Source organism: Camelus ferus, chromosome 33 (genome assembly GCF_009834535.1).
Source record: "Camelus ferus isolate YT-003-E chromosome 33, BCGSAC_Cfer_1.0, whole genome shotgun sequence".
Classification (NCBI taxonomy): Eukaryota; Metazoa; Chordata; class Mammalia; order Artiodactyla; family Camelidae; genus Camelus; species Camelus ferus.
This window is the reverse complement of record NC_045728.1, coordinates 19,316,067-19,340,656: the sequence shown is the minus strand read 5'-3', so window position 1 is coordinate 19,340,656 and position 24,590 is coordinate 19,316,067. Positions and strand designations below refer to the sequence as shown.

Genomic DNA, 24,590 nt, shown 5'->3' with positions numbered 1-24,590 from the left:
GGGAGTCTCTCACTTAGTCTGAGTATTCATTAGGCCTCATTTCTCAAGACAGTATCGGTAACTATTACAAATCAGTAATAGAAGTGAACTGTAAAAGTTGCTGCAGACATGTATGGACAAATTTTCTGTGGACCTTCTTTTCCCTTCAGTAAAATCCTGGGCGTAGGATATCTTGTTGGTGCAGAATTTGTAGGGTTAAATTAATTTTTCCAATACGTTTGTACCATTAACAATTCTCATCATTGGTACAAGAGCACCTGATTCTCAGTATCATACAGAATATGCAGCACTGTTCTCATAGCGATAATGTATCTAGGTGTTATTAGAAGCAAGCCTAAATATAAATATGTTCTTTGGGGAAGAAAAAAAAAACAGTGAGATGACAAAGATTAACATTTTAAGTTAACAATTATCTGACAAAGATTTTAAAGCAGCCATCATAAAAATGCTTCAAGGAGCAATTACAAACATGCTTGAAACAAGTGAAAATACATTTAAGTCTCAGCACAGAAATAATCTCAGCCTAGAAACAGGAGATGTAGAAGAGAACCAGGTAAAAATTTTAGAACAGAAAAATACAATAATTAAACATTTAAAACTCAGTGGTTAGGATCAACAAGCAGAATAGTGGTGCAGAAGAAAGAATCAGTGAACATGACAGAAAGTAGAAATGATCCAATCTGAATAACAGAGGAAAAAAGGAGAAAATCTTCAGCAACTGGGGCTTGGTAAAGAGTTCTTAAACTTGACATCAAAAGCACGGACCATAAGACTGTCTAGCCATAAAAACTCTGAAAATTCAACAGTCAAAACAAAACAAAAAACAGTTCTTAAATGGGCAAAAGGCATGAATAAACAGTTCACAAAAAAAGATACACAGATAGCAAATTATGTCCCCCAAAAGATGTTCACTTGTATCACAAATTATAGCAGATTTCTTTGTAACAGCCCCAAAATGGAAACAGTCCAGATGTCCTTCAAATAGGCAAATGCTTAAGCAAACTGGTACATCTGTACCATGGAATACAACTCCACAGTAAAAAGGAACAAGGTATTGATATGTACCACAGTTTGGATGATTCTCCAGAGAATTATGTTGAGTGAACAAAGCTAATCCCAAAAGGTTACATACTGTGACTCTGTTTATATAACATACTTGAACTTACAAAATTATAAAAATGGAAATTAGATTAGTAATTGTTGTAAGAACAGAGGGTAGGGATAGGTCATGGTGGGGAAGTAGGTATGGCTACGTAAGGGCAGCATGAGAGAGCTTTGTGGAGATGGAAATAATCTGTATCTGGCTTCTATCAATGTCAGCATCCTGTTGTGATATTTTACTATAGTTTTGTAAGGTGTTACCATTGGGGGAAAATGGATAAAAGATATATATATTTATCTGCATTTTAAATTCTATCCCTTACCACCTCATTTTTAAAAATCACCCTTTAATGTAGATTTCTCTAATTACATTAGTAAATAGGTTTTTTTTACCTTATTTTTTTAAATTTGAGGTGGATCTCCTGGACAATGGTAGAAATGAAGAAGGCAGGCAGAGCAGAAATAGAATAAACTACTGTATGTTCTAGTACTGATTGAATATAGGTTACAGGTTATTTGGTGACTCTGCAAAGTTCACATGCCAGTTGGGAAGAACGTAAATTAGCTATGGAACCTCCTAACCTTGTGATTTTTTTTTAATTTATTTATTTTAGGAGTTGCCTTTGAACAGGGTAAAATCCTTCCCACTCCTGAAACAGTTCCTTTTAGGCTCACCAGAGATATTGTGGATGGGATGGGCATTACCGGTGTTGAAGGTGTCTTTAGAAGGTAAGCCAAGTAGGATAAGGTAGGGCATATAATTTTGGGTGTTGAAGTCAACATTTGGATTATTGATTTCTATGGATTATAGAATTCCTTGCTAGAATGACATCCCAGTGCTTTACCAGTGCCAAGGAAAAGACCCTGCCTAAAGCAGTAGCTTCCTTTAGACCCCCTAGGACCCCACCCAATAAAGCACACATGCTGTCCTCCTCACCTCCTCTGGAAGCAGCCCACCTTACCCTTGATGTCCCCTGTCCTAGCTAACTCTTTGTTTACCGATCAGAACTCCTATTGAGTACTCATTCTCAGGCATATAAATTATCCTAAAGGATCTTAGTACCAATTCCTGCTAAAAGAACTCTGCAATTCTGTGTAGTTTTCCCAACAAAGGTCTAAATACTCAACTTAAAAAAATTTTTTCTTAGTCTACATACTCAACTTTTAATGGAGCATAAGGGATTTTTAGGGCAATGAAATTATTCTGTATGATAACCATAGTGGTGGCTGCATGTCATGATGCATTTGTCAAAACCCATAGAATGTACAACATCAAGAGTGAGCCCGGATGTAAACTGTGGACTTTGGTTGATAATAACGTGCCCACGTTGGTTCATCGATTGTACCAAGTATGCTGCACTGATGAGGGCTATTGAGGGTAGGGGAGTGTGTGTGTGTGGGTGGGGAGGGCTGTGTGTTTTCTGTATTTTCTGCTCAGTTCCGCTGTGAACCTGAAACTGCTCTAAAAGAATAAAGTCTATTAAAACAAAACTATGATTACCACAATAATCAGCAATGAAGGAAATGTTTCATGGTGGTTTTGTGTTACTCTTATAAATGCTAAGCCTATATTCACATGTGTATTTGTATTCATTTCAGGAACATCTACTGAAAACCCACTCTTCCAAGTACTATTATACTCTTTGAGATGTTAATTTAGGAATTGTTAACCAGAATAGTCTCAGGATACTAAACATGAATATATAGGAGATAACAGTATGCTGAAAATGTTGGTGTGTAATAAAATTCATATTTATAATGTGTTTGTAGATGCTGTGAGAAAACCATGGAGGTTATGAGAAACTCTCAGGAAACCCTGTTAACTATTGTGGAGGTAAGGTGTATTGTAAGGAAATCTTTATTTCTTGGCCTGGTAGACTGTGTATCTTGTTAGGAAGGTCCTGATTTGAGGGTCAGTGCTTTGTTTTAGGGTGGTAGGATGATGCTGGGTTTCAGGGGAGAGGAGGTTGCACGCCATAAATAGTGGCAGAGAAATGCCTCCAGGCCTTGCAGATTTCTTGCACTGTTACAGCACTGTAAGTAACCTCTAGTCTTTAATACATATATCAGCACTTTGACATCTTAGCCTGGAGTTGATAGCATGTTGATAAAATTAACTCCCAGGCTACGATGACATCTTGTCTTGAATGGTATTATTTCCAGAATGGTTTCCTTTGGAGTTTTTAGAGAAATTAGTATGTGTGTCTTCTTTTCACCTGCCCAGGTTCAGAACCATTTAGTGAGACAGATGGAGATCAAAGTGACAGCACTGGGGGAACATGTCTGAGGAGTGAGGGCCAAACTGGCTCGCTGCTGGTGCCACCTCAGTGCCTGTCTGCGTCTTAACCTGGGGACATGCCACCGAGTGGGGTTTGGGCCTGGAGGGCATACACGCTCCATCAGGATCACTGCCTCTGTTGATTAGGGCGGAAAGAGAAGGAAATCCAGCAGATTTCCAGTGCTTATGACGTTAGTTCTACCCAAGCGAGAGCTGGGTACCCGAGACAGTCATTCGCTGTCCTAGTAAAGGGCATGTGGGGCAAGAGGTGGGAAAAGTGTCCTCCGCAGGGAAGCGTGGAAGTAGAGTTGAGCTATGCCTCCTTTACATTCTTTCAGCTTTTTGTTTCTTTGGCAGGTGGTCCTAGACTTAATTTACTATCACTTGTATTGCTTTTAAAATGATACTGATGTTGACCAAATTTGAACAAAACTTCTGGGGGTGAGGCAAGAACGTTTGTATTTTTACAAAGCTGTCCTACTGTGCAGCCATGGTTGAGAGTTGCTGACTTAATTCAGTGGCATTAATCACTAAGCCTGTGACCAACAAGGACAGGACTGTATCCCAAGGAGGGTGAAGTTGACCGTCTGCTAGGGTGGCCCTGTGTCTGCTAGCTTTATCAACCAAAGGCCTCTTTACAGGTCTCCTTCGCACTGTTGGTAGCAATATGGATTTTTCCTACAAAGACGATTAAAATGGGTCCCAGCAGTATGTTGATAAAATTAACTCCCAGGGCTGTGATGTTCGCAAGACTGGAAACACTTTCCCTTTTCCCACATTGTGTTCATACACGGTGTCATGTATTACAGTTTGCCATTGGTTCTGCAGCAAGAATGAATGTTACAACAGCTGCCTCAGTAACGGAGGAGTCAAGGTCCAAGACCAAGTTATCGTGCCTTTTTGCATTTAAGACAAAAGAAGTCCAGACTTCCTAATTAATTTAAGATTCAAAGAAGTTTAATGTATTCCCCAGTCTTTTACTATGCTCAGTCTCAGTCAAAAGAACTTTTTGTGCCTGGGTAAATTGGGGGGTTCCTTTGGTAACTGTATCCTGAGTTAACACTTACTGGAAGAGGGTAGTTCCATCACAGCTTCAGAAGTTTTATTAGTTGAGTGCCAAGTTGCTCATGAGGCTCATTCTCTAAAAGAGTGGTAGGAGATAAAGTTAGAGAGCTAACAGTGGAAAGATCATTTATGGGTTCCTATATCGGTGTGAGGACTTTAGGTTTTACTGAGTAAGATGGAAACTGTTGGGGGGTTTCAAGCTTGAGGGCTGATTTGCAACTCCGTCTACAATAACCGTGTCACTTAACAAGCTTTATAAGCTTTGTGTCTTTTACAATGAAATCTGCCTTATCTTCCCTCTGTAAATCTGTCTCAGTTTCCTGGAATGATTTGGTGTGGTTGTCCCAATCTTCAAGAGTAGTTTCCCAGTTGACTGTACTGTGGGCTTTGTGTCTTCAGCGTTAGCAGAGTGTTTCTCAGGAGCGTGCTGGACCCCAGTCCTCTGGGATGTCATCTCAGTCTCCTCTCCTGTAGGCATCACTTTCGCTCTGTTAGTTTCATTGAGCCACAGTCACTGTTTCTGATCTAGTATCAGTGAAAACTTCTCGCTTCTTAACCCTCTTTAAGAGCCCTGTGTCTTGGGTGCCTTTCCCTTTCCCTCTCAGTATGTTTGTCTCTACTGGCCTTCAGGGTCTCATTTTCTTCTTCATAATAGACCATCCTACCCTCCATGATTTTATCCATTCTACTCTCCATGATTTTATCCATTCTACTAAGGAAATCTCTCCCTTTAACTCAATGGTTCTTAGCCAAGGGCAGTCTTGTTCCCTAGAGGACAGTTGGCAGTGTCTGGAGACACTTTTGGTTGTCAAAACTAGGGGTAGGGGAGCTGTGAGGGCACTGTTGACTTCCAGTGGGTAGAGGCAAGAGATGCCGATAAACATCCTACACACAGGGCAGCCCTCACTGCAAGGAAGTGTCCAGCCCCCAGATGTCGTAGTGCCGAGACTAACACACCCTGTTCTAACTTCATCAGTCTGTATTCCTTTATTGTTTTCATTCAATCACTTCCTTTCTGATAATAAGACTAAAGTATACTTTTCAAATCACTCCAGCTCCTCCTTGATTCCAGAATTCGCAGGTAAGATGCTAACACAAGACCTTGGGTTTGAAGTAATTCAGTTGTGTTGTTTCTCTGCTTCAACTCAAGAAGACCATATAGTCTATTTATAATAGAGGCCCCCATTCCTCTTCATTGGTTAATGAAATACACCTCCCTTTGTGGGTGAAACTGCTTTGGATCCCTGAAATCTAAAGCCATGTCAGTGCCAAACTTGTCGTCACAGAGGAACCCTTAAACTAATGGACAAACCCCATGTATTCAGAGTCAGTCCCTCCATATTTTTCCATGGCCCTGGAGAATGCTCAGAACAGAATAAACAGATGACCAAATTTGGGTGCTGCTGAACTAGTACTTGTCCTGGAATTAAACGTGTAATGCTAAGGGCATTCTGTAGTGCCAGCCTGCAGACCTGCCAAGAAACACAGTAAAGGCAGCAGCCAGAAAGTGGTCCAACTTTGCAGTGCTGGAGTCTCCTGTAAAGTCACTCATTCCTGGAATTGAGTCTTCACTTATTATTAAGACCTGTATGGTAAGCATTTGCTGAGGCCTATTTTTAAAAAATTCTATGCTTATAAATACCAGGGGCAGTTAGCTGTTCTGAATGGCCGAGGTCAGAAATCCCCATGACCTCACGCATGAAACTTAGACCTAGAACCACTTGCTCTGGCCCTGCCAGTTATTTTGGTATTCGGATTCTCCTCTCTCTATGTATGTTTCGAGGTGGCACCCATAACGTGAGATCTTGGGTTTTGAGGAGTTTTCGGTAAATTAAACCTTTTTTTTCTCCACTCAAATTTGGAACTAATTGAGTGAAAAAGATCCTTAGGAATAAGATAGAGATCAAAATGTTGGGTTTATTGCTGATAAAACTATTGGAGAACGTGGCATAGGAGTAAAGTCCAAATAGACTTGCTAGTGCTGTCCAGGTCCCACAACCTAATCTGTCCCTTGGTACAGCCCCCCGAGGGAGACTTTCGGCCTGCAAAGCAGATGTTCTTACCTCGGATCATACTGGTCAAGAGGAGAAGCAGCAGGAAAGAAAGTGACTAGTGCTTCCATATCCCGGCAATTATAAATAACGTTGCTGTCAATGGCAGGGTGTATGTATCTTTTTGAGTTAATTCTTATTTTGTGGTTGGCTTTATTCCTTTGTTAACTATGTAAGTTTAAAAATATGAAGCTCTAAACTTTTAGAAGCAATGAACAGTAAGTATATGTAAATTTAAAGATATATATGCAGTGAAAAAAAAAAAACAAAACTCTATCAAGCCATGAAAGACATAGAAGAAACTTAAAAGACATACTACTAAATGAAAGAAGCCAGTCTGAAAAGGCTATAAACTGTATGATTCCAACCAAATGACATTCTGGAAAAGGCAGAGCTACAGAAACAACAAAAAGATTGTGGTTTCCAGGGTTGTGGGGAGAGGGTGAGAGGGAGGAATGAATAGATGGAGCACAAGGGATTTTAAGGGCAATGAAAGTATTCTGTAGGATACTGTAATGGTGGCTACATGTCATTATGCATTTGTGAAAACCCATAGACTGTATGTACATCAAGAGTGAACCCTAATGTATATGGACTTTGGTTGATAATAATGTGCCCATGTTGGTTCATCAATTGTACCAGATATGCCGCACTGATGAGGGATGTTGCAGGTAGGGAAGTATATATGCGTGGGTGGGGAGGGCTGTGTGTGAACTTTCTGTTATTTTCTGCTCAATTCTGTTGTAAACCTGAAACTGCTCAAAAAGAATAGTCTATTAAAAAAAAAAAAAAAGAGAGAGAGGCAGAAGGAAAGAAGGTAACTCGTGCTTGTCTCCTTTTAGTTGATTGGTCTCACCCAGTCAGGAAGCATGGGTCAAGGGATGTCACAGCCCCCAACATGGAGGGAGAACGAATTCAGATGGGAGAAGCAGCCCAGAGCATCATGCTAGTACCGTTTCCTCCACAAGGAAACATGAGGCACATGGATAAGTGTGCGCTCCCTCCCAGGCATCTGCCACGTGACTGGCCTGTTACTTCTGTAATACTGGTTCTTCTGTTTCTAAATACATCATCACTGTGCGCATTGTTCTTCTAATACGTGTGTTCTTTCTGCCTAGGTCCTCCTGTATGACCCTCTCTTTGACTGGACCATGAATCCTCTGAAAGCTTTGTATTTACAGCAGAGGCCAGAAGACGAAAGTGAGTTCCACTCCACTCTGAACGCAGAGGACCAGGAATGCAAACGAACCCGCAGGTGAGCAGTGTTTTGGAAAGGACCTGTTTACTGTCACTTGTTCAGCTTCTGCTGTTCCCAAGGCCCTTTGCACTGTTCCACCTCATTAAAACCTTTGGTTTTCCTCATCAGTGATACTGACCAGAGTTTCAACAAAGTAGCTGAACGTGTCTTGATGAGACTGCAAGAGAAACTGAAAGGAGTGGAGGAGGGAACCGTGCTCAGCGTGGGTGGACAGGTGAATTTGCTCATCCAGCAGGCCATGGACCCCAAAAATCTCAGCCGGCTTTTCCCAGGATGGAAACCTTGGGTGTGATATTCAGCGTGAGAATGCCTTTGAAGTCAACCTTCAGAAATTCTATTTTCGCCTTCATTTTTAACCCACCCACGTACTTTGCATAGGTATTAATATTTAAATAAATTACTATATTTTTATAAGCAATGTTTAGTGTTTGCCTCAATTACCTAAAGATGCTTTGCTAGTCTGAAGGAACAGTTCTTCTGTCACACTTTAGAAATAACCGTCCATCATGCTTTCCTGGGTGAAATGTTTCTTTTTTCTCATCAAGTACCTGGTTGTATCATTTTCAGGAGAATCACTGACTTCTGCTTTAGCCAGAAATGGAAGCAGCAGGCATACAGGAGCCACACTGACAGATTTTACTTTAGGATGAATTAAAACAAATAAATACACTGCTAGTTTTGGTGTAGCTTTTAATTAAAACTTGTTTCCCAGATGTTATGTATGAGTGACAAATTATTTGATAAAAATATGTAAAAGGAAGAAAAGACCTTTAAAATTGTAACCATCTACATACCATTGTAAACAGACTTAGATTTTTAGTGGAGTTTCACTTACTGAATAACGAACTGTTACGATACAGAGAACAAATTTCACAGACTCACAGTATTACTATTTTTTTAGAAATGTATGTTGGGCCTTCTCATTGTGTTCTCTTTGTCTTTTAAGCCCTCTTGTGTTTTCCATTACTTTATCTTTCTGTGATGCCTTCATGTCTGTCTTCTAGTTCGTGAAATCTCCAGTCTCTATGTAATCTTTTAAATCATTGGGTTTCTCCTTTCACAAGTTTTTCATTTCTCAGTATGTATCATTCTTCAGACCTGCCTATTATTTGTTTTATGATGTCTGGTTGGGTTTTTTGGGGTTTTTTTTTTTCAACTCCTTTTATGTCACTAATCATTTTAAACATCCTACTTAAACACCCCTGTGTTGTAGTCTCTGTAATAGCACTGCTGGGTTCAGCTCCTGTTGTTGGATTCTCTTGGCTCCTGTGTTTGGTGGGCTGTTCGTCCACATATTTTGTGATCTTCAGAGGCTGAGCTTATTTTTGGCAGGGCTCTCTCTGTGGGAATCTTGAGGACGTGGGTTAAGAATAATTCCTTCTAGAAAAGTTTTGTGTCTGGTTATGTCACATTTCCACGGCTGTCACTGACAGAAGGCCATTCCTCTTTTAATTTCTCGGCTTCAGTGTTTCCTGGCCTGAAGAGTGGTGTAAATGACTGAGAGAAGACACCCAGGCCAAGACACAGACGCTCTTCCTCGTTGTCCGCCTGTGCTAGTGTGTGGCATGTCTCACCGAGGGTGCGAGCCGCCTCGGGCCCCGCCTTTATGGTGGGCCTGAGGGGGCATGCGTTTAATTCCTAAACTCTGCCGCTTTGAAGTTGTCTTTTCGATGTTATAGCTGGAGCCCACAGGTTAGTGAGGTTGACAGGTTGTTCCAGGACAGCTGGACTACCACTCACACATTCACCTCTCTGGTTTTCAGTTACCTGCTGAAACTGAGTATTTTTGGTCATAAGGATTTCCTCTTTCTTTCTTTCTTTTTTTGGCTGGGGGGAGATGATTAGGGTTAGTTACATATTTTAATTTTTAATGGAGCTACTGTGATCGAACCCAGGACCTTGTGCACGCTAGGCATGCACTCTACCACTGAGCTCCACCCTCCTCCCCTGAGGAGTACCCCTTTCTTACAAGTTCTGCTATGCATTTCAAAGAAAATCTCTTACATCTGATCTAGCATTTCTTCGTGTTTTGTTGGAGCAGAAGAATTTAGGTGTCAGGTTTGCTATATAGCTAGAAACTTCTATCCCTGTAGTGTCAACAGATAAATAAGTAAGACCATTGGCTTGTCTACTGGTGAAAGTAATCCTCCCTCCATCTTCAGGAAAATGTTCAGCTCAGCTGCAGAGATAAAGAAATGTGTGGGTGAACTTTCCTCTTATTTGTATCTTAAGTGATTATGTAAACAGCTTTTTCTAATGATAGGTTGGTATTTGTCTCTGTTGCCGATGGCAAATTCTCGCTCATATCTTATCTACCCAGCTTCCCCTCCCCCCAAAAAACAATCTCCAGAACTTTCTGTAGTATAAATCTTTTGGTTTGGTTTCTGGAGAACTTTTCTTAACATTTTTATTTTGCATTTCAAATTACATACTTACCATGGTGTATATTTTTCTAATCTTCCTAAATGAGTACTTGGTATATATTGGTAGTTTTATTACCGTAGTGAACTGAGGGAATGTGGTAAACTTTTTATATAAGAAAGCCTTGAAATCTTCATGGGTAGAATAAGAAATTACCAGCTAGATGATAGTGTAGGTAAGTGAATTTGCGGCTAATTCTTGCTAGTTGGTGTATCCAAAGGGCTTTGAATGACACCATTAATCTACTCTTCAACCTTAAGTGGTACACTGTAGGGCTCCTGTCATGCTCAAATATTCTTATTAACGGCTTTGAAAAGTTTACCAAATTTTCAGATATTCCTAGGAGGAATACCTAATTCACGGCTTTAGAATTAAAATCCTAAAGATATGACAAGCTGGAACACTGTCTGGAAATTCATAAGGTGGAAATTTACTGGGAACAAATGAGGAGTGGTTAGGTTTTTAAAATATTCATCACAGAATATTTCTTGTATACCGAGTACCTGACATACCTTATATGCAGCATCTTTTGCAAGATTAGTGATGTTATTCCAGTTTACAGCTGGGGAAAATGAAATTTGGGGAAATAAAGTAAGTTGTCCAAGCCAGAATATAAATTAAATATTATATTCAGTAATATAAATTTACTGAATATAATATGTAAATATATTATATTCAGTAAAATAAATACAGAAATTCAGTATGAAATTGAAGGTACAGGTTTTATATGGACAATCTCTAATGTGAAAATCTTTCAAGTGAAAAAAATTTAGCCTTCACCAGTCAGTTGCTTATAAAGGTCAGTGGAAACCAAGGAAAAAAGCTACTAGAAAAGGAAATAAATTATAGACTGTTTGAAGTTACATTCAGATTAAGGGAAATAATATCTCTCCACTATTCTCTTTGCTGATCATACCACCCCAAAGCATCTCCCTAACCAGGAGGTAAATAAATCTGTGGTCATTATAGTATATCCTTAAAATGTATGCTAAAAATTTAAATATGGTCTAAAGCTACTAAAATCAGAAAGGAAAACGTTGGACTTCTTAAAGATTATAAAGTAGGCTAGTCTTTAAATAGCTAGAAAGCTGTATACTGGCTTGAGATAGAGAGACACGTGCCATTTCAAGTATTTTTATTGCACTTCAATGAAATTATGTATTTCATGTAGATTTATTTTGGTACTACTGAATGTATTTCTTTATTACACTATTGCCAGAATCCTGTTAAATTGTTACCTGTTTTAAAATAAATCTCGAAGAAAATGTATGCTAAGGCTCATTCATTTTATTCAAATACTTGAGTGTTCTGTGTGCCCAGCAAGGTGCTGGTTCTGGGGAGACCTCAGTGAGCAAGGAAGGCATGGTCGCCCCTGCAGAATTCACAGCGTGGGGTAGACGAGCAGCTCATGGTGCAGGACCAGACTGGTCTGCTGCATCGCATTCTAAATGGTCTGGTCGTTTTTCTTAATTACCTCATGACAAAAAGACAAATGACTTTTCTTTTCTAGGGGGCTGGGGATGCTAGAGAGAGATCTGGTTAACATTTCCAGAGTCTAAAAGATACATAGTGGAATATGACCAACACAAAGACCCTGACATTCTAAATGTGAAGTTTACATTCCACATATGTATCATTTTTTAAGTCAACAAATTTCTTCTTCTTCAGAGTCTCAGGCTCTTTTGTCTAGTTTCTAGTAAATTTTGCATAAGTACTGTACAAAGTTTCACAGAAATTAGGTTTAGAATTTGGTGAGTGAGGTGAAAATTTAATATAATAAAAATTATTCCCTGAAAAATCCCTTAACTTTGCCCATAAAATACAGCATGCGCAATTTTTAAAATGTACACCAGCATGTCAAAATGTTTACTTCTACGCTGATGGTACAGCTTATGATTCTAAAGCTGTGTTTCTCAGAGGGTGATTTTGCTTCCCTGTTCCCCCACGGAGGACATTTGGCGATGTCTGGAGACGAGATGTTTCTGCTGTCACTGACATGAGAACGTGAAACATTGACACGTAGTGTTGAAAGTTAAGGTCAGTACATATTTCCAAACCAGGAGAGAAATAAATGGTCATGATTTGGCCTGTAGCTCTTGCCATGCTGTAAGTGTGTGCTCATAGTTGGTCTACTATTATTATGTGATTGGCTATTTTTTATTATTTTATTTTGTAAAGGATTGATACTCTATTGTGGTAAACATGCATAACAAAACTGACTATTTTAGCCAGTTTATATACTTTATTTATCATCTTTAACCATCACCACATCCATTTCTAGAACTTTTTCATCGTCTCAAACAGTAACTCCCCATTCCCTCCTCCCTCTAGCCCCTGGAAACCTCTGTTCTATTTTTTGTGTGTCTATGCATTTGCCTATTTTAAGTGCCTTATATAAGTGGAGTCATACAACATTTGTCCTTCTGTGTCTAGCTTATTTCACCTTGCATAATGTTTTCAGGTTTCAGTCATGTAGCATGTATCTAAATTTCATTCATTTTTCAGGGCTGAAAAATATTCCATTTTATGTCTATGCCACACTTTGTTTATTTAACACGTTTTTGAACATCTACATCAAAGGTACGTAATACATTTTAATTGGTGGTGATGTAGCTGTGTGTAGTTGGAGAGAGAGAGACACATAGGCTCTTCAGTTTGATGCAACAGTTGTGAAGTGTTTGCAGTGTGCATTGTCTGTTTGGAAGCTGTTCTAGAAAACACAAAGAGACACAACTTAAGGAGATGGGAGACCGTGCATGCACTTGGTAAGTATTAGGCCCAAGGTTTTCTGTAGATAAGCCGGAGGCTTTTTCTCACAGTACTAACTTTATCACCCCAATAAGTCTTTTGTGACTCTGTTTCACGTCTGGAAACTGTCATTTTTTTTAAGCCTTGGAAGGATTTACCTGACAAAGACTTGATAAACCGTACTGACAGATCTCCCAAAGTCACAGATTGAAAAAGTTACTTTCTCAGTGCTTTCTCTTTACTAGTGGGAATAAAATACTTGCCTTTACTTAACACTCAGGATGAGTACAGTCTGAACAATGATGTTGATCATGATGTTTCTGTGCTCTCTATTCTGTTCCATTGACCTGTATGTCTGTTTTTATGCCAGTACCATACTGTTTTGATTACTGTAGCTTTGTAGTATCATTTGAAATCAGCAAGCACTATACCCCCAGCTTTGTTCTTCTTTCTCAAGATTGCTTTGGCTGCTCCTGGTCATTTGTGTTTCCATACAGTTATTAGAATGGTTTGTTCTGGTTCTGTGAAAAATGTGATTAGTTTTTTTGTTTTGTTTTGTTGTTGTTTTTAATTTTTAAAAAAATTTTGAGGGGGAGGTAATTAGGTTTATTCATTAATTTGTTTTTAACAGCAGTGCTGGGGATTGAACCCAGGACTTCGTGCATGCTAAGCACATGCTCTACCACTGAGCTATACCCTCCCACTGTGATTGGTATTTTGATAGGAATTGCACTGAATCCATAAATTGCCTTGGGTAGTATGGTTATTTTAACAATATTAACTCTTCCAGTCTATGAGCACAGTTCAGCTTTCTATTTGTTTTCGTCATGTTCAGTTTCTTTCATCAGTGTCTTAAAGTTTTCTGAGTACAAGTCTTTCACCTTCTTGGTTAGATTTTTTCCTAGGTATTTTATTCTTTTTAATGCAGTTGTAAATGGAATTATTTCCTTAACTTTTTCTTTCTGATCATTTGTTGTTAGTGTATAAAAATGAAACATATTTCTGTATATTAATTTTATATCCTGCAACTGTACTGAATTCCTTTATTAGTTCTCATCGTTTTGGTGGCATCTTTAGGATTTTGTATATGTAGTATCATGTCTATTTCAAATAATCACAGTTTTACTGCTTCCTTTCCAGTTTGTATTCCTTTTTTTTTTTCTCTCATCTGATTGCTGTGGCTAGGACTTCTAATACTATGTTGAATAAAAATGGTGAGAGTGAGCATTCTTGTCTTGTTCCTGATCTTAGAGAAATTGCTTTCAGCTTTTCACCGTTGAGTATAATGTTGGCTATAGGTTTTTCGTGTATGTCCTTCCTTTATTATGTTGAGGTATGTTCACTCTACACCCACATTGTTGGGAGTTTTTATTATAACTGGGTGTTGAATTTTTGTCAAAATTTTTTTCTGCATCTATTGAGGGGATCATAGGATCTTTATCCTTCAGTTTATTAATGTGTATTTTGTTGATTGATTTGTGGGCATTGCATTACTTTGCATCCCTTGAGTAAATCCCACTTGATCATAGTACATGATACGTTCAACGTATGGCTGAATTCAACTTGCTAATATTTTGTTGAGGGCTTTTGCATCTGTGTTCATCAGTGATGCTGGCCTGTAATTTTCCTTTTTTGTGGTGTCTTTGGTTTTGGTATCAGGGTGATGCTCTTCTCATAGAATGAGTGTAGAAGCATTCCTTTCCCTTCAGTTTTTTGGAATAGTTTAAGAACAGGTGTTGAATTCTACGCACCTGTGAAGCCACTGGTCCTGGACTTTTGGTTGTTGGGAGGGTTTTTTTAAATTATTGGTTCAATTTCATTACTGGTATATTTTCTATTTCTTCCTGATTCAGTATTGGGAGATTGTACGGTTCTTGGAATTTTTCTAGTTCTTCTAGGTTGTCTATACTATTGGCGTATAATTGTTCATAGTACTCTCTTGTGATCCCTTGTATTTATGTGGTGTCTGTTGTAATTTCTCTTTCATTTCTGATTTCATATATTGGGGCCTTCTTTTTCTTGATGAGTCTGGCTGAAGACATCAATTTTGTTTATCTATTTTCAGGGAATCATCCATTAATTTCATTAATCAATCTTTTTTGCTTGCTTGCTTGCTTGCTTGCTTGCTTTTTTTGGTCTCTATTTCATTTATTTCTGCTCTGATCTTTATGATTTCTTTCCTTCTACTAACTTTGGGTTTTGTTTGTTCTTCTTTTTCTAGTTCTTTTAGATGTAAGTTTAGCTTCTTTGAGATTTTTCTTGTTTCCCAAGGTAGAACTGTATTGCTGTAAACTCCCTCTTAGGTCTGCTTTTTCCGTGTGCCATAGATTTTGGATCGTTTTGTTTCCATTTTCTTTTGTCTCCAGGTATTTTAAAATTTCCTCTTTGATTTATTTAATGACCTATTGGTTGTTTAATAGCACATTTTTTAGCTCCCCCATGTTTGTGTTTTTTTTCCAGTTTTTTTCTTTTCTTGTTGATTTATACTGTCATTTCATATTGTCAGAAAAGATGCTTGATACGCTTTTAATCTTCTTAAATTTACCAAGACTTGTTTTGTTGCCTAGTGTGTGATCTTTCCTGGAGAATGCTCCATATGCACTTGAAAAGAATGTGTATTCAGCTACTTTGGGATAGAATGTGCTGTATATATCTATTAAGTCTATCTGGTCTAATGTATCATTTAAGGCTAGTCTTTCCTTATTATTTTCTGTCGGATGATCCACCCGTTGATGTAAATGGGGTGGTAAAGTCTCCTCCTATTATTGTTTTACTGTCAGTTTCTCTCTTTATGTCTGTTAATATTTGTTTTATGTATTTAAGTGTTCCTATGTTGGGTGCATGTATATTTGGCGATTGTTTTATCTTCTTTGCTATATTGGCTTTCTTTTGATTTCCATCTGCCTGGATTACCTTTTTCCATCCTCTCACTTTCAGTCTGTGTGTGTCTTTAGAGCTGAAGTGAATCTCTTGTGGGCATCATATACCTGGGTCTTGTTTTTGTATCCATTCAGCGACTCTGTGTCTTCTGATGGAGAGTTTTGTCCAATTACATTTAAAGTAATTAGTGATAGGCATGTATTTATTATCATTTTATTAATTGTTTTCTTCTGCTCTCTTTTGCTGTGATTTGATGGCTATCTTCAGTTTTATGCTAGGATTCCTTTCTCTTTTGTGTGTGTCTATTATTGGTTTCTGGTTTGTAGTTACCGTGAAGCTCATATAGAACACAGTATATGATATATGATTATTTTAGTTGATAATCTTAAATTCAAATGCATTCTAGCCTGTCTACATTTTTACTCTCCCATCCCTGCATTTAATGGTTTAGACATATTTTACATCTTTTTTGTTTTGTATATTCCTTTACTTATTGTGGATGTAGATTGTTTGCTACTTTTGTCTTTTAACCCTTATACTAGTTTTATGAGTGGTTGATCTACTACCTTTACTGTATGTTTGCCTTTATCAGTAAGATTTTTTTCCTTTCATAATTTTCCTATTTATAGTTGGCCTTTTCTTTTCTGCTTAGAGAAGTCCCTATGACAGTTCTTGTAAAGCCAGTTTAGTGGTGCTGAACTATGTTAGCTTTTGCTTCTCTGTAAAACTGTTTATCTCTCCTTCAGATCTGAATGATATCCTTGCCAGGTAGAGTATTCTTGGTTGTTTTTGCCTTTCATCACTTTGAATATATCATGACACTCCCTTCTGGCCTACAAAGTTGTTGAAAATTCAGCTGGTAGCCTTATGTGGGTTCCCTTGTATGTTGTTTTTCCCTGGCTGCTTTAAGATTCTCTTTTACCTTTAATTTTTGCCATTTTAATTATACTGTGTCTTCATGCAGACCTCTTTGGGTCATCTTGTTTGTGACTGTCTCTGCTTCTTGGACTTGGATGTCTGTTTCTTTCCCCTGGTTAGGGAAGTTTTCAGCTAGTCTTAGATGAATTCTCTGTCCCTTTCTTTCTATCTTCTCTTTCTAGGACCCCTGTAATACAAATGTTAGTATGCTTTATGTTCTCTTAGAGATCTTTTAGACTATCCTCATTTTTTAAAATTCTTTTCCCATTTCTCTTTTAGTTTGGGAATTTTCACTCCCCTGTCTTCCAGATTGATTATTCATTTTTCTGTATCATGTAATCTACTGTTGATTCCTTCTAGTACATTTTAAAATTTCAGTTATTGTATTCATCAGCTCTTTTTGGTTCCGCCTTATATTTTCTGTTTAAATTCTCACAGTGTTCTCCATTCTTCTCCTGAGTTTGGTGAGCACCTTTATGATCTATAGCTTGAACTCTCTATCTGGTAGATTCCTTATCTCTACTTTGTTTAGTTCTTTTTCTGATATTTTATCTTTTTCCATTGTTTGGAACATAAATTTCTGTCTCATTATTTTGCCCAATTCTCTGTATTTATTTCTCTGTACTAGGTAGGTTGGTTATGTTTCCCAATCTTGGCACAGTGGCCTTGTTTAGGAAATATCCTATGGGGCCCAGCATCACACTCCTTTCTGGTCACCAGACCTATATGTTGTAAGACACCCCCTATGTGGGCTGCCTGTTCCTCTCTGTTGTGGCATGGCTGGCTACTGTGGGTGCACTGTGTGTGTGGCTGGCCCCAACACAGTTGGCTGCAAGGCTGTGTCTTATGTGGTGACTTAGCGCCCACTGGAAAGTGGGTTAGGCTTTCCACGTGGCTGACTGTGTAGCTCAGGGACATTTGGGGCTGGTGCTCGCCCACCAGTGAGTGGGGCCAAGTCCCCACATGGCTGTCTGCACATCTGGGGTCTCGGGGCTACTGCCAGCCTGCTGGTGGATGGCACAAGGTCCCCAGCACTAATAGGCTAGAGAGAAAATTCCAAAATGGCACTGGAGTTACCGTACTAGAATAAGCTCCCCCAATGGCTGATGCCTGTATCTCCATCCCCCTGGGGGAGTCCTAGTTGCTTCTTACCTTTATGGGAGGTTCTCCAAGATCAGCAAGTAGGTCTGACTCAGGCTCCTTTCAAACTACTGGCTCCACACTGGGACTCAGAGCATGTCAGAAGTTGCATGTGCCCTTTGAGAGTGGAGCCTGTTTCCAGTAGCCCTCAGGCCCTCTCCAGTGTAAGTCCTGCTGGCCTTCCAAGCCAGTGCACTGGGGGCTTGTTTTCTCCATGCAGGATTCCCAGGCTGGGTGCCTGATGTGGGACGTGGACTCCTCACTCTTGGGGAGGACCTCTGTGATAGTGAGACTCCTCCCACTTGTGGGTTGCCGACTCAGGGGTGTGGTTCCTGACTGTGCCGTGTCCACCCTTCCTACCTGTCTTGTGGCTCCTTCATTAGTGGAAAATCTTTTCTGATAGTCTTCAGCTCATTCTCATGGATAGTTGCTCTGTAGGTAGTTTTAGTTTTGGTGTTGCCATGGGAGGAGGTGGGTTCAGAGTCTTCATACTCAGCCGCCTTGGCCCTCACGTTGTGCTCAGCTACTGCAGTGTAGAGCACCATGGCCAAGTGAGTGCCATTGGCGCCTCAAGCATATTCGTGGCACAAAAAGGCCAAAACTCATGGAAAATAATCCGGGTGAGCAATACTTCTGCTTCCAAGTAAGACACACCATTGCTGCACAAACTCTTCCTGATATTAAAAGAGCCCATTTTATGAGGCCACTATTACCCTTAAACCAGAAATATGAGAATTATAAGAAAAGAAAACTGAAGACCAATATCCTTGATGAATACATGCAAAATCCCTTACAAATATTAGCAAATCAATTCCGCCAGTATAAAAAGGAGGTAATACGTCATGACCAAGTGGCATTATTCCAGGAATCGCACGTTGGCTTAATATTTGAAAATCAATCAGTGTTCATAAACTAACAATGAAAAACCATATGATCATGTCAATAGGTGCAGAAAAAGCATGTGAGAAAATTCAGCACTCATGATAAAAACTCATCAAGCTAAGAATAAAGGGAACATCCTCAATCTGATAAAGGATGTCTGTGAAAAACGTATTCACGCCATATTTGATGGCGAAAGACTAGGATCAGAAACAAAGCCGGGATGCCGCTCTTCCCAGCTCTGTTCAACATTGTACTGGAGTTTCTGGCCATGTGACGAGGCAAAGAGAAAGAAAGAAAAGGCATGCCGTTTGAAAAGAAGTGCAGTTATTTTCATTTGCAGATGACATCATCATCTCTGTAGAAAATTCTAAAGATTGTATATATTGTTTTAAAAGCCTAGAATTAATAAGTGAGTTTAACAAGGTCACGTGATAAAGGTCAATACACAAAGCATCAGCAATAAGTCTTTATACCCAGATTAAAGTGTCCAGACTGTGCCTAAGTGTGGGGGGGGGTTGCTTATGCTAAGCTGTCAGTAAATGAAAACTTAAATTTCTGTGCTCAGCTCTCCCAGAAGAGGTAGGCCTAGGCCAACCAATCAGCACTTTTCTGCTCAGCATTAATTACCTAATCCAGCTCCAAGACTTCCTTTCGCTCCATATAAAGGAAGTAACTCTTTTTTAACCAACTGACGAATGCCCAGTATAACGCTCTTGTTCCTGCTCACTTTGGCCTATGAAACCCTCTCACTTTGTACAGCTCTTGAAAGCTCTTTTCTGTTTTCTAGACTGGATACTTCCCAATTCATGAATCATTAAATAAAAGCCACTTAGATCAGGAATTTATCCTGTTTTTTATCCCTAGCAATGAACAGTTTGAAATTGAAATTAAGAAACAATATCATCAGAAAATATGAAATAGTTGGATATACTTCCAATAAAACATGTGAAATACCTGTATGCTTAAATTTACAACCATGACTGAGAAACCAGAGTCCTAAGTACACAGAGATGTACCATGTTCATGATTGGGGGACTCAGTATGAAGATAATCAGTTCTCCCCAGAATTGTTAAATAGAATCGATGCAATCCAATAAAAATCCCAACCGGCTCTTTTCTTTTTTCTTTTTTTCCTTTCCTTTTAGTATTTGACAATCTGACTGTAAAAATCTGTGTGGAAATGCCAAGGAACTAGAATAAGCCAAAACAATTTGAAAAGGAAAAACAAGATTGGACAACTTACACCAAAGCCACAGTAACAAACACAAGACACATTGCCATAAGGATAAGACACACAGATCAGTGGAGCAGGATGAGGAACCCAGAAATAGACTCACATGTATGACTGATTTTCAACAAAGGCAATATAATAGGGAAAGGATGGTCTTTCAAAACAAAATTGTGCATATCCACATCCAAGAAAACTCATCTCAAACCTTCCTTCCCACTATATACAGTAATTAACTTGAAATGGATGATAAACCTAAACGTGAGAGATAAAGTTATAAAATTTGAATAAGAACTCCTTTGTGACCTTGGTTTGAGCAGAGATTTCCTAGATAAGACACTAAAAGCATGAACCATAAAAGAAAAGAAATGGTAGCTTGGACTCTATTAAAATTAAATATTTTTTTCTCCTCAAAAGACACCATAAAAGAAAATGAAAACATCACCCACAGATTGGCAAAGCAGTAAAAATCCCTTCATCAGTAAAAATCCTGATAAAGGGGTTTCTTTGAACATATTAAAAACATCTTTTAACACAGTAATGAAATAAACAATTTAGAATTGGCAGAAGATTTGAATAGACACTCCACCAAAGAAGATACTGAAATGGCAGATAAGCATATTAAAGATCTTAAATATCATAAGTCACTTAGAAAATGCAAACTAAAATCAGAGTGAAATGCTATTTACTATACATCCCCTTGAATAGCTAAAATTAAAACATTTGACAACAGCAAGTGACAAAAACCAAGTGCAACTGCTAAAATGCACTGCTGGCGGAAATGCAAATGGCCCAGCCACTTAGAAAAACAGATTCTTATAAAATAGTTAAACATTTGTTAAAATGACCGTACTACCCAAAGCAATCTATAAATCAGTGTAACCCATATGAAATCACCAATGGCATTTTTTACAGAACTGAAACAAAAAATTTTTAAATTTGTGTGGAAACACAAAAGACCTCGAATAGCCAACACAGTCTTGAAAAAGAACAGAGCTGGAGGTATCATGCTCCCTGACTTCAGACTGTACTGCAAAGCTACAGTAATCAAAACAGTACAGTACCGGCACAAAAAACAGACACATAGATCAATGGAACAGAATAGAGAGCCCAGAAATAAACCCATGCACTTATGGTCACTTAATCTATGACAGTGGAGGCAAGGGTATACAATGGAGAAAAGACAGTCTTTTCAATAAGTGGTGCTGGGAAAAGTGGACAGCTACCTGTAAAAGACTGAAATTAGAACATTCTCTAACACTATGTAAAAAAATAAACTCAAAATGGATTAAAGACCTAAATGTAAGACCAGATACTTTAAAACTCCTAGAGGGAAAAAACATAAGCTGAACACTCCTTGACATAAATCACAGCAATATTCTTTTGGATCAGTCTCCTAGAGTAATGGAAACAAAAGCAAAAATAAACAAGTGAGACTTAATTAAATTTAAAAGCTTTTGCACAGCAAAAGAAACCATAACGAAAATGAAAAGACAACCTACGGAATGGGAGAAAATATTTGCAAATGATGCGACCAACAAGGAATTAACTTCCAAATTATATAAACAGCTTATACAGCTCAATATCAAAAAAGAAAAAACCCAAACAATCCAATTTAAAAAATGGGCAGAACACCTAAATAGACATCTCTCCAAAGAAGACATACAGATGGCCAATAGACACATGAAAAGATGCTGAACATCATTAATTATTAGAGAAATGCGAATCAAAACTACAATGAGGTATCACCTCACACCAGTCAGAATGGCCGTCATCAAAACGTCTACAGATAATAAATGCTGGAGAGAATGTAAAGAAAAGGGAACCTTCCTACACTGTTGGTGGGAATGGAAATTGGTGTGGCCACTATGGAGAACAGTATGGAGGTTCCTTAAACAACTGAAAATAAAGTTACCGTGTGATCCAGCAACCCCACTCCTGGGCATATATCCAAAAAATGACAAAAACTAATTCAAAAAGGTATGTGCACCCCAATGTTCATAGCAGCACTAGTTATAATAGCCAAGACATGGAGGCAACCTAAATGCCCCTTGACAGATGAATGGATAAACAAGGTGTGATATATATATATATATATATATATATATATATATATATATATATATATATATATATATATATATATATATATATGTATATATATGTATCTATCTATCTATCTATCTATCTATCTATCTATCTATCTATCTATCTATCTACAATGGAGTACTACTTAGCCATAAAAATGAAATAATGCCATTTGCAGCAACAAGGATGGACCTAGAGATTATCATACTAAGTGAGATAAGTCAGAGAAAGACAAATTTCATATGATATCACTTATGTGTGGAATCTAAAAAAAAATGATCCACGTGAACATACTTACAAAATAGAAACAGACACAAACTTTCAGTTACCAAAGGGGAAAGGAGGAAAAGGGATAAATTAGGAATTTGGGATTAACAGATCCACACTACTCTATGTAAAATAAACAATAAGGACCTACTGTTTGGCACAGGGAACTATATTCAGTAACTTGTAATAACCTATAATGGAAAAGAATCTGAAAAAGAATATATATAAAAGATATATGTTATATAATATATAATATAAAAAGAGTATATGTATATAACTGAATCACTTTGCAGTATACCTGAAACATTGTACATTAACTATACTTCAATTGAAAAAATAAAAATTAAAATAGTTAAACGTATAGTTACTGTTCGCCCCAGCAGTTTCACTCCCAGGTATTTCCCAAATGAAAATGCATATCCCCATAAAAACTTGTATATAACTGTTCATAGCAGCTTTATTCATAATGACCCCAAACAGGAAACAGCCAAATGCCCATCCGTCTGGCAAAGGATAAAAAAATGGTGATATTGCCGTGTGATGGACACTAGTCTTTAAAACAGGGATGAACTGCTGAAATATACAACAGGGATGAATTTCAGGAGCATTATGCTAAACAAGCAGGACCGGAAAAGACCGTATACATAGTACCATTCCATTTATGTGACATTCTAGAAAAGGCAGAATTGTAGTGATTGAAAGATCCATCCTTTCCAGGGGCACGGGGTGGGGTGGGTGGACTGAGTGCAAAGATGTACAACTTGGGGGGTGGTGTAGATGCATGGTACCTCAATTGTGGTGAAAATCACATAACTATATACTTATCCAAACTCAACTGAATACTCACAATGGGTGAATGTGCATGTAAATTATATGAATAAATCTGATTTTTTTTCTTAAATACACGTTAAGTCTCCTGACTGATGTTTTTCATGCTTGGAGGCGTAAGCCTCTGATTGTAGTGGATTTTAAAAGATGCAGTGTGATAAGTGTGACGATGGTTAGCAGCAGAAGGTACTCGTGGGGATGTACAGTAATTCAGACTTGGAGGGTGTGGCGGACTCTGTTCCTTGACCCAACAATCATCTCCGGTTTTCTGTTCTTCCCACCATGGAAGCTGAGACAGATTTTTGCTTTTCTAGCTTCTTTGGCAAAGGGTGCTCCGTGACCCGGTTTTGTTCAAGGATGTTCAAGCTGACTAGCACTGGGCCTTCTAGTAAGGCTTTACTTTCTAATAAAAAGAACTTCCTACCCTGCCTTTTCCCCTTTTTTAATTAAAAAAGAGCTCTGCCTGACAGAAATGCATAAATAAAGAATGCTTCAAATAAAGAAGGAAAACAATCCGACTGAGAGTTTTGTTTTTTTTTTTGCACCTAATTTTAATATCTTTATTTAGGTATGATTGTTAGAATGCTACAGGTTTTCAAAATACCAGGAGTAATCTCTGCATTTTCCATGACTCCTGCATTCATCCCGATGTCCTTCTTCTGTTTAATCCTCCTCACTTAGTTGGGCTAGATTCTATGCTGAGAATACACAAGTCGTTCCAGTCAGAATAGACTGTTCTTGACAGTAACTGATGGAATCGGGCCTTGAAGGGTTATAGCTCAGCAGAGAAGAGAAAGTTCTTTATAATTATATTCCATAAGTGGAATCAGGCGTTAGTCTAGTAAAACCCGATCCTTCATAAATATTTTCAAATGAAGTATCTTCTGAAGCTTCCATTTCCTCTTCCAATGTATCTTCATAGTCATGTATTTTCCCTTTTGCTTCCTTAAACCTGAAACCTAGAGAGGAATGACAAAGATTTAGCAAGACGGCGGATGTGATAATAGCCTTAATCTACACGGCCCTGCGTGCCAGCTAAAGTCTGTCCCATGTTCCTTTCACCACTCTTAGGGCATATTTTTTATATCCCATTGAACAGAAGCCATAAATGTCCCAAATTTCTGAGATCACCCTACTCTTCACTACCATATGTCATTGTCCATCTTTACAGAAGGCTCTGTAGGATCTGGGCTTGAGGTTTGATCTACTACCCGTAGCTCTGTAATTTGAGGCAAGTTACTTGGCCTCTGTCTCAGTGTCCTCATCCATAAAATAAGGATAGTAATAGCACATCCTCCGCATATTTTGTGAGCACTAAGTGTGGTGGTGCATGTGAAGAGCTTAGCATTTACTCTGGCATCTGGTTAGCACTCCATAATTAACTACCAGCAAATAGTCTGTGTTCACAAATGAAGAGAAGCCTTTTCTGACCCTAGA

At 38.4% G+C, this 24,590-nt stretch overlaps 2 protein-coding genes across 14 annotated transcripts in view; one reads left to right on the top strand and one right to left on the bottom strand.

The window, feature by feature from the left end:
* The window catches only part of ATM (ATM serine/threonine kinase), a 117,195-nt gene extending 105,752 nt beyond the window's left edge, over positions 1 to 11,443 (top strand). For 4 of the 5 annotated variants that reach the window (XM_032472510.1, XM_032472511.1, XM_032472512.1 and 1 more), the window contains 4 exons: positions 1,716 to 1,830; positions 2,872 to 2,935; positions 7,614 to 7,750; positions 7,862 to 11,443. In XM_032472510.1, the coding sequence (XP_032328401.1) occupies positions 1,716 to 1,830; positions 2,872 to 2,935; positions 7,614 to 7,750; positions 7,862 to 8,045 (500 nt within the window). In that variant the 3' untranslated portion in view covers positions 8,046 to 11,443. The remainder of the gene's footprint in view (positions 1 to 1,715; positions 1,831 to 2,871; positions 2,936 to 7,613; positions 7,751 to 7,861) is intronic. The other variant, XR_004316929.1, reaches the window with a different exon arrangement.
* Positions 11,444 to 23,706: 12,263 nt separating this feature from the next.
* Positions 23,707 to 24,590, bottom strand: part of C33H11orf65 (chromosome 33 C11orf65 homolog) — a 33,994-nt gene continuing 33,110 nt past the window's right edge. For all 9 annotated transcript variants that reach the window (XM_032472516.1, XM_032472517.1, XM_032472522.1 and 6 more), the window contains one exon: positions 23,707 to 24,112. In XM_032472516.1, the coding sequence (XP_032328407.1) occupies positions 23,961 to 24,112 (152 nt within the window). In that variant the 3' untranslated portion in view covers positions 23,707 to 23,960. The remainder of the gene's footprint in view (positions 24,113 to 24,590) is intronic.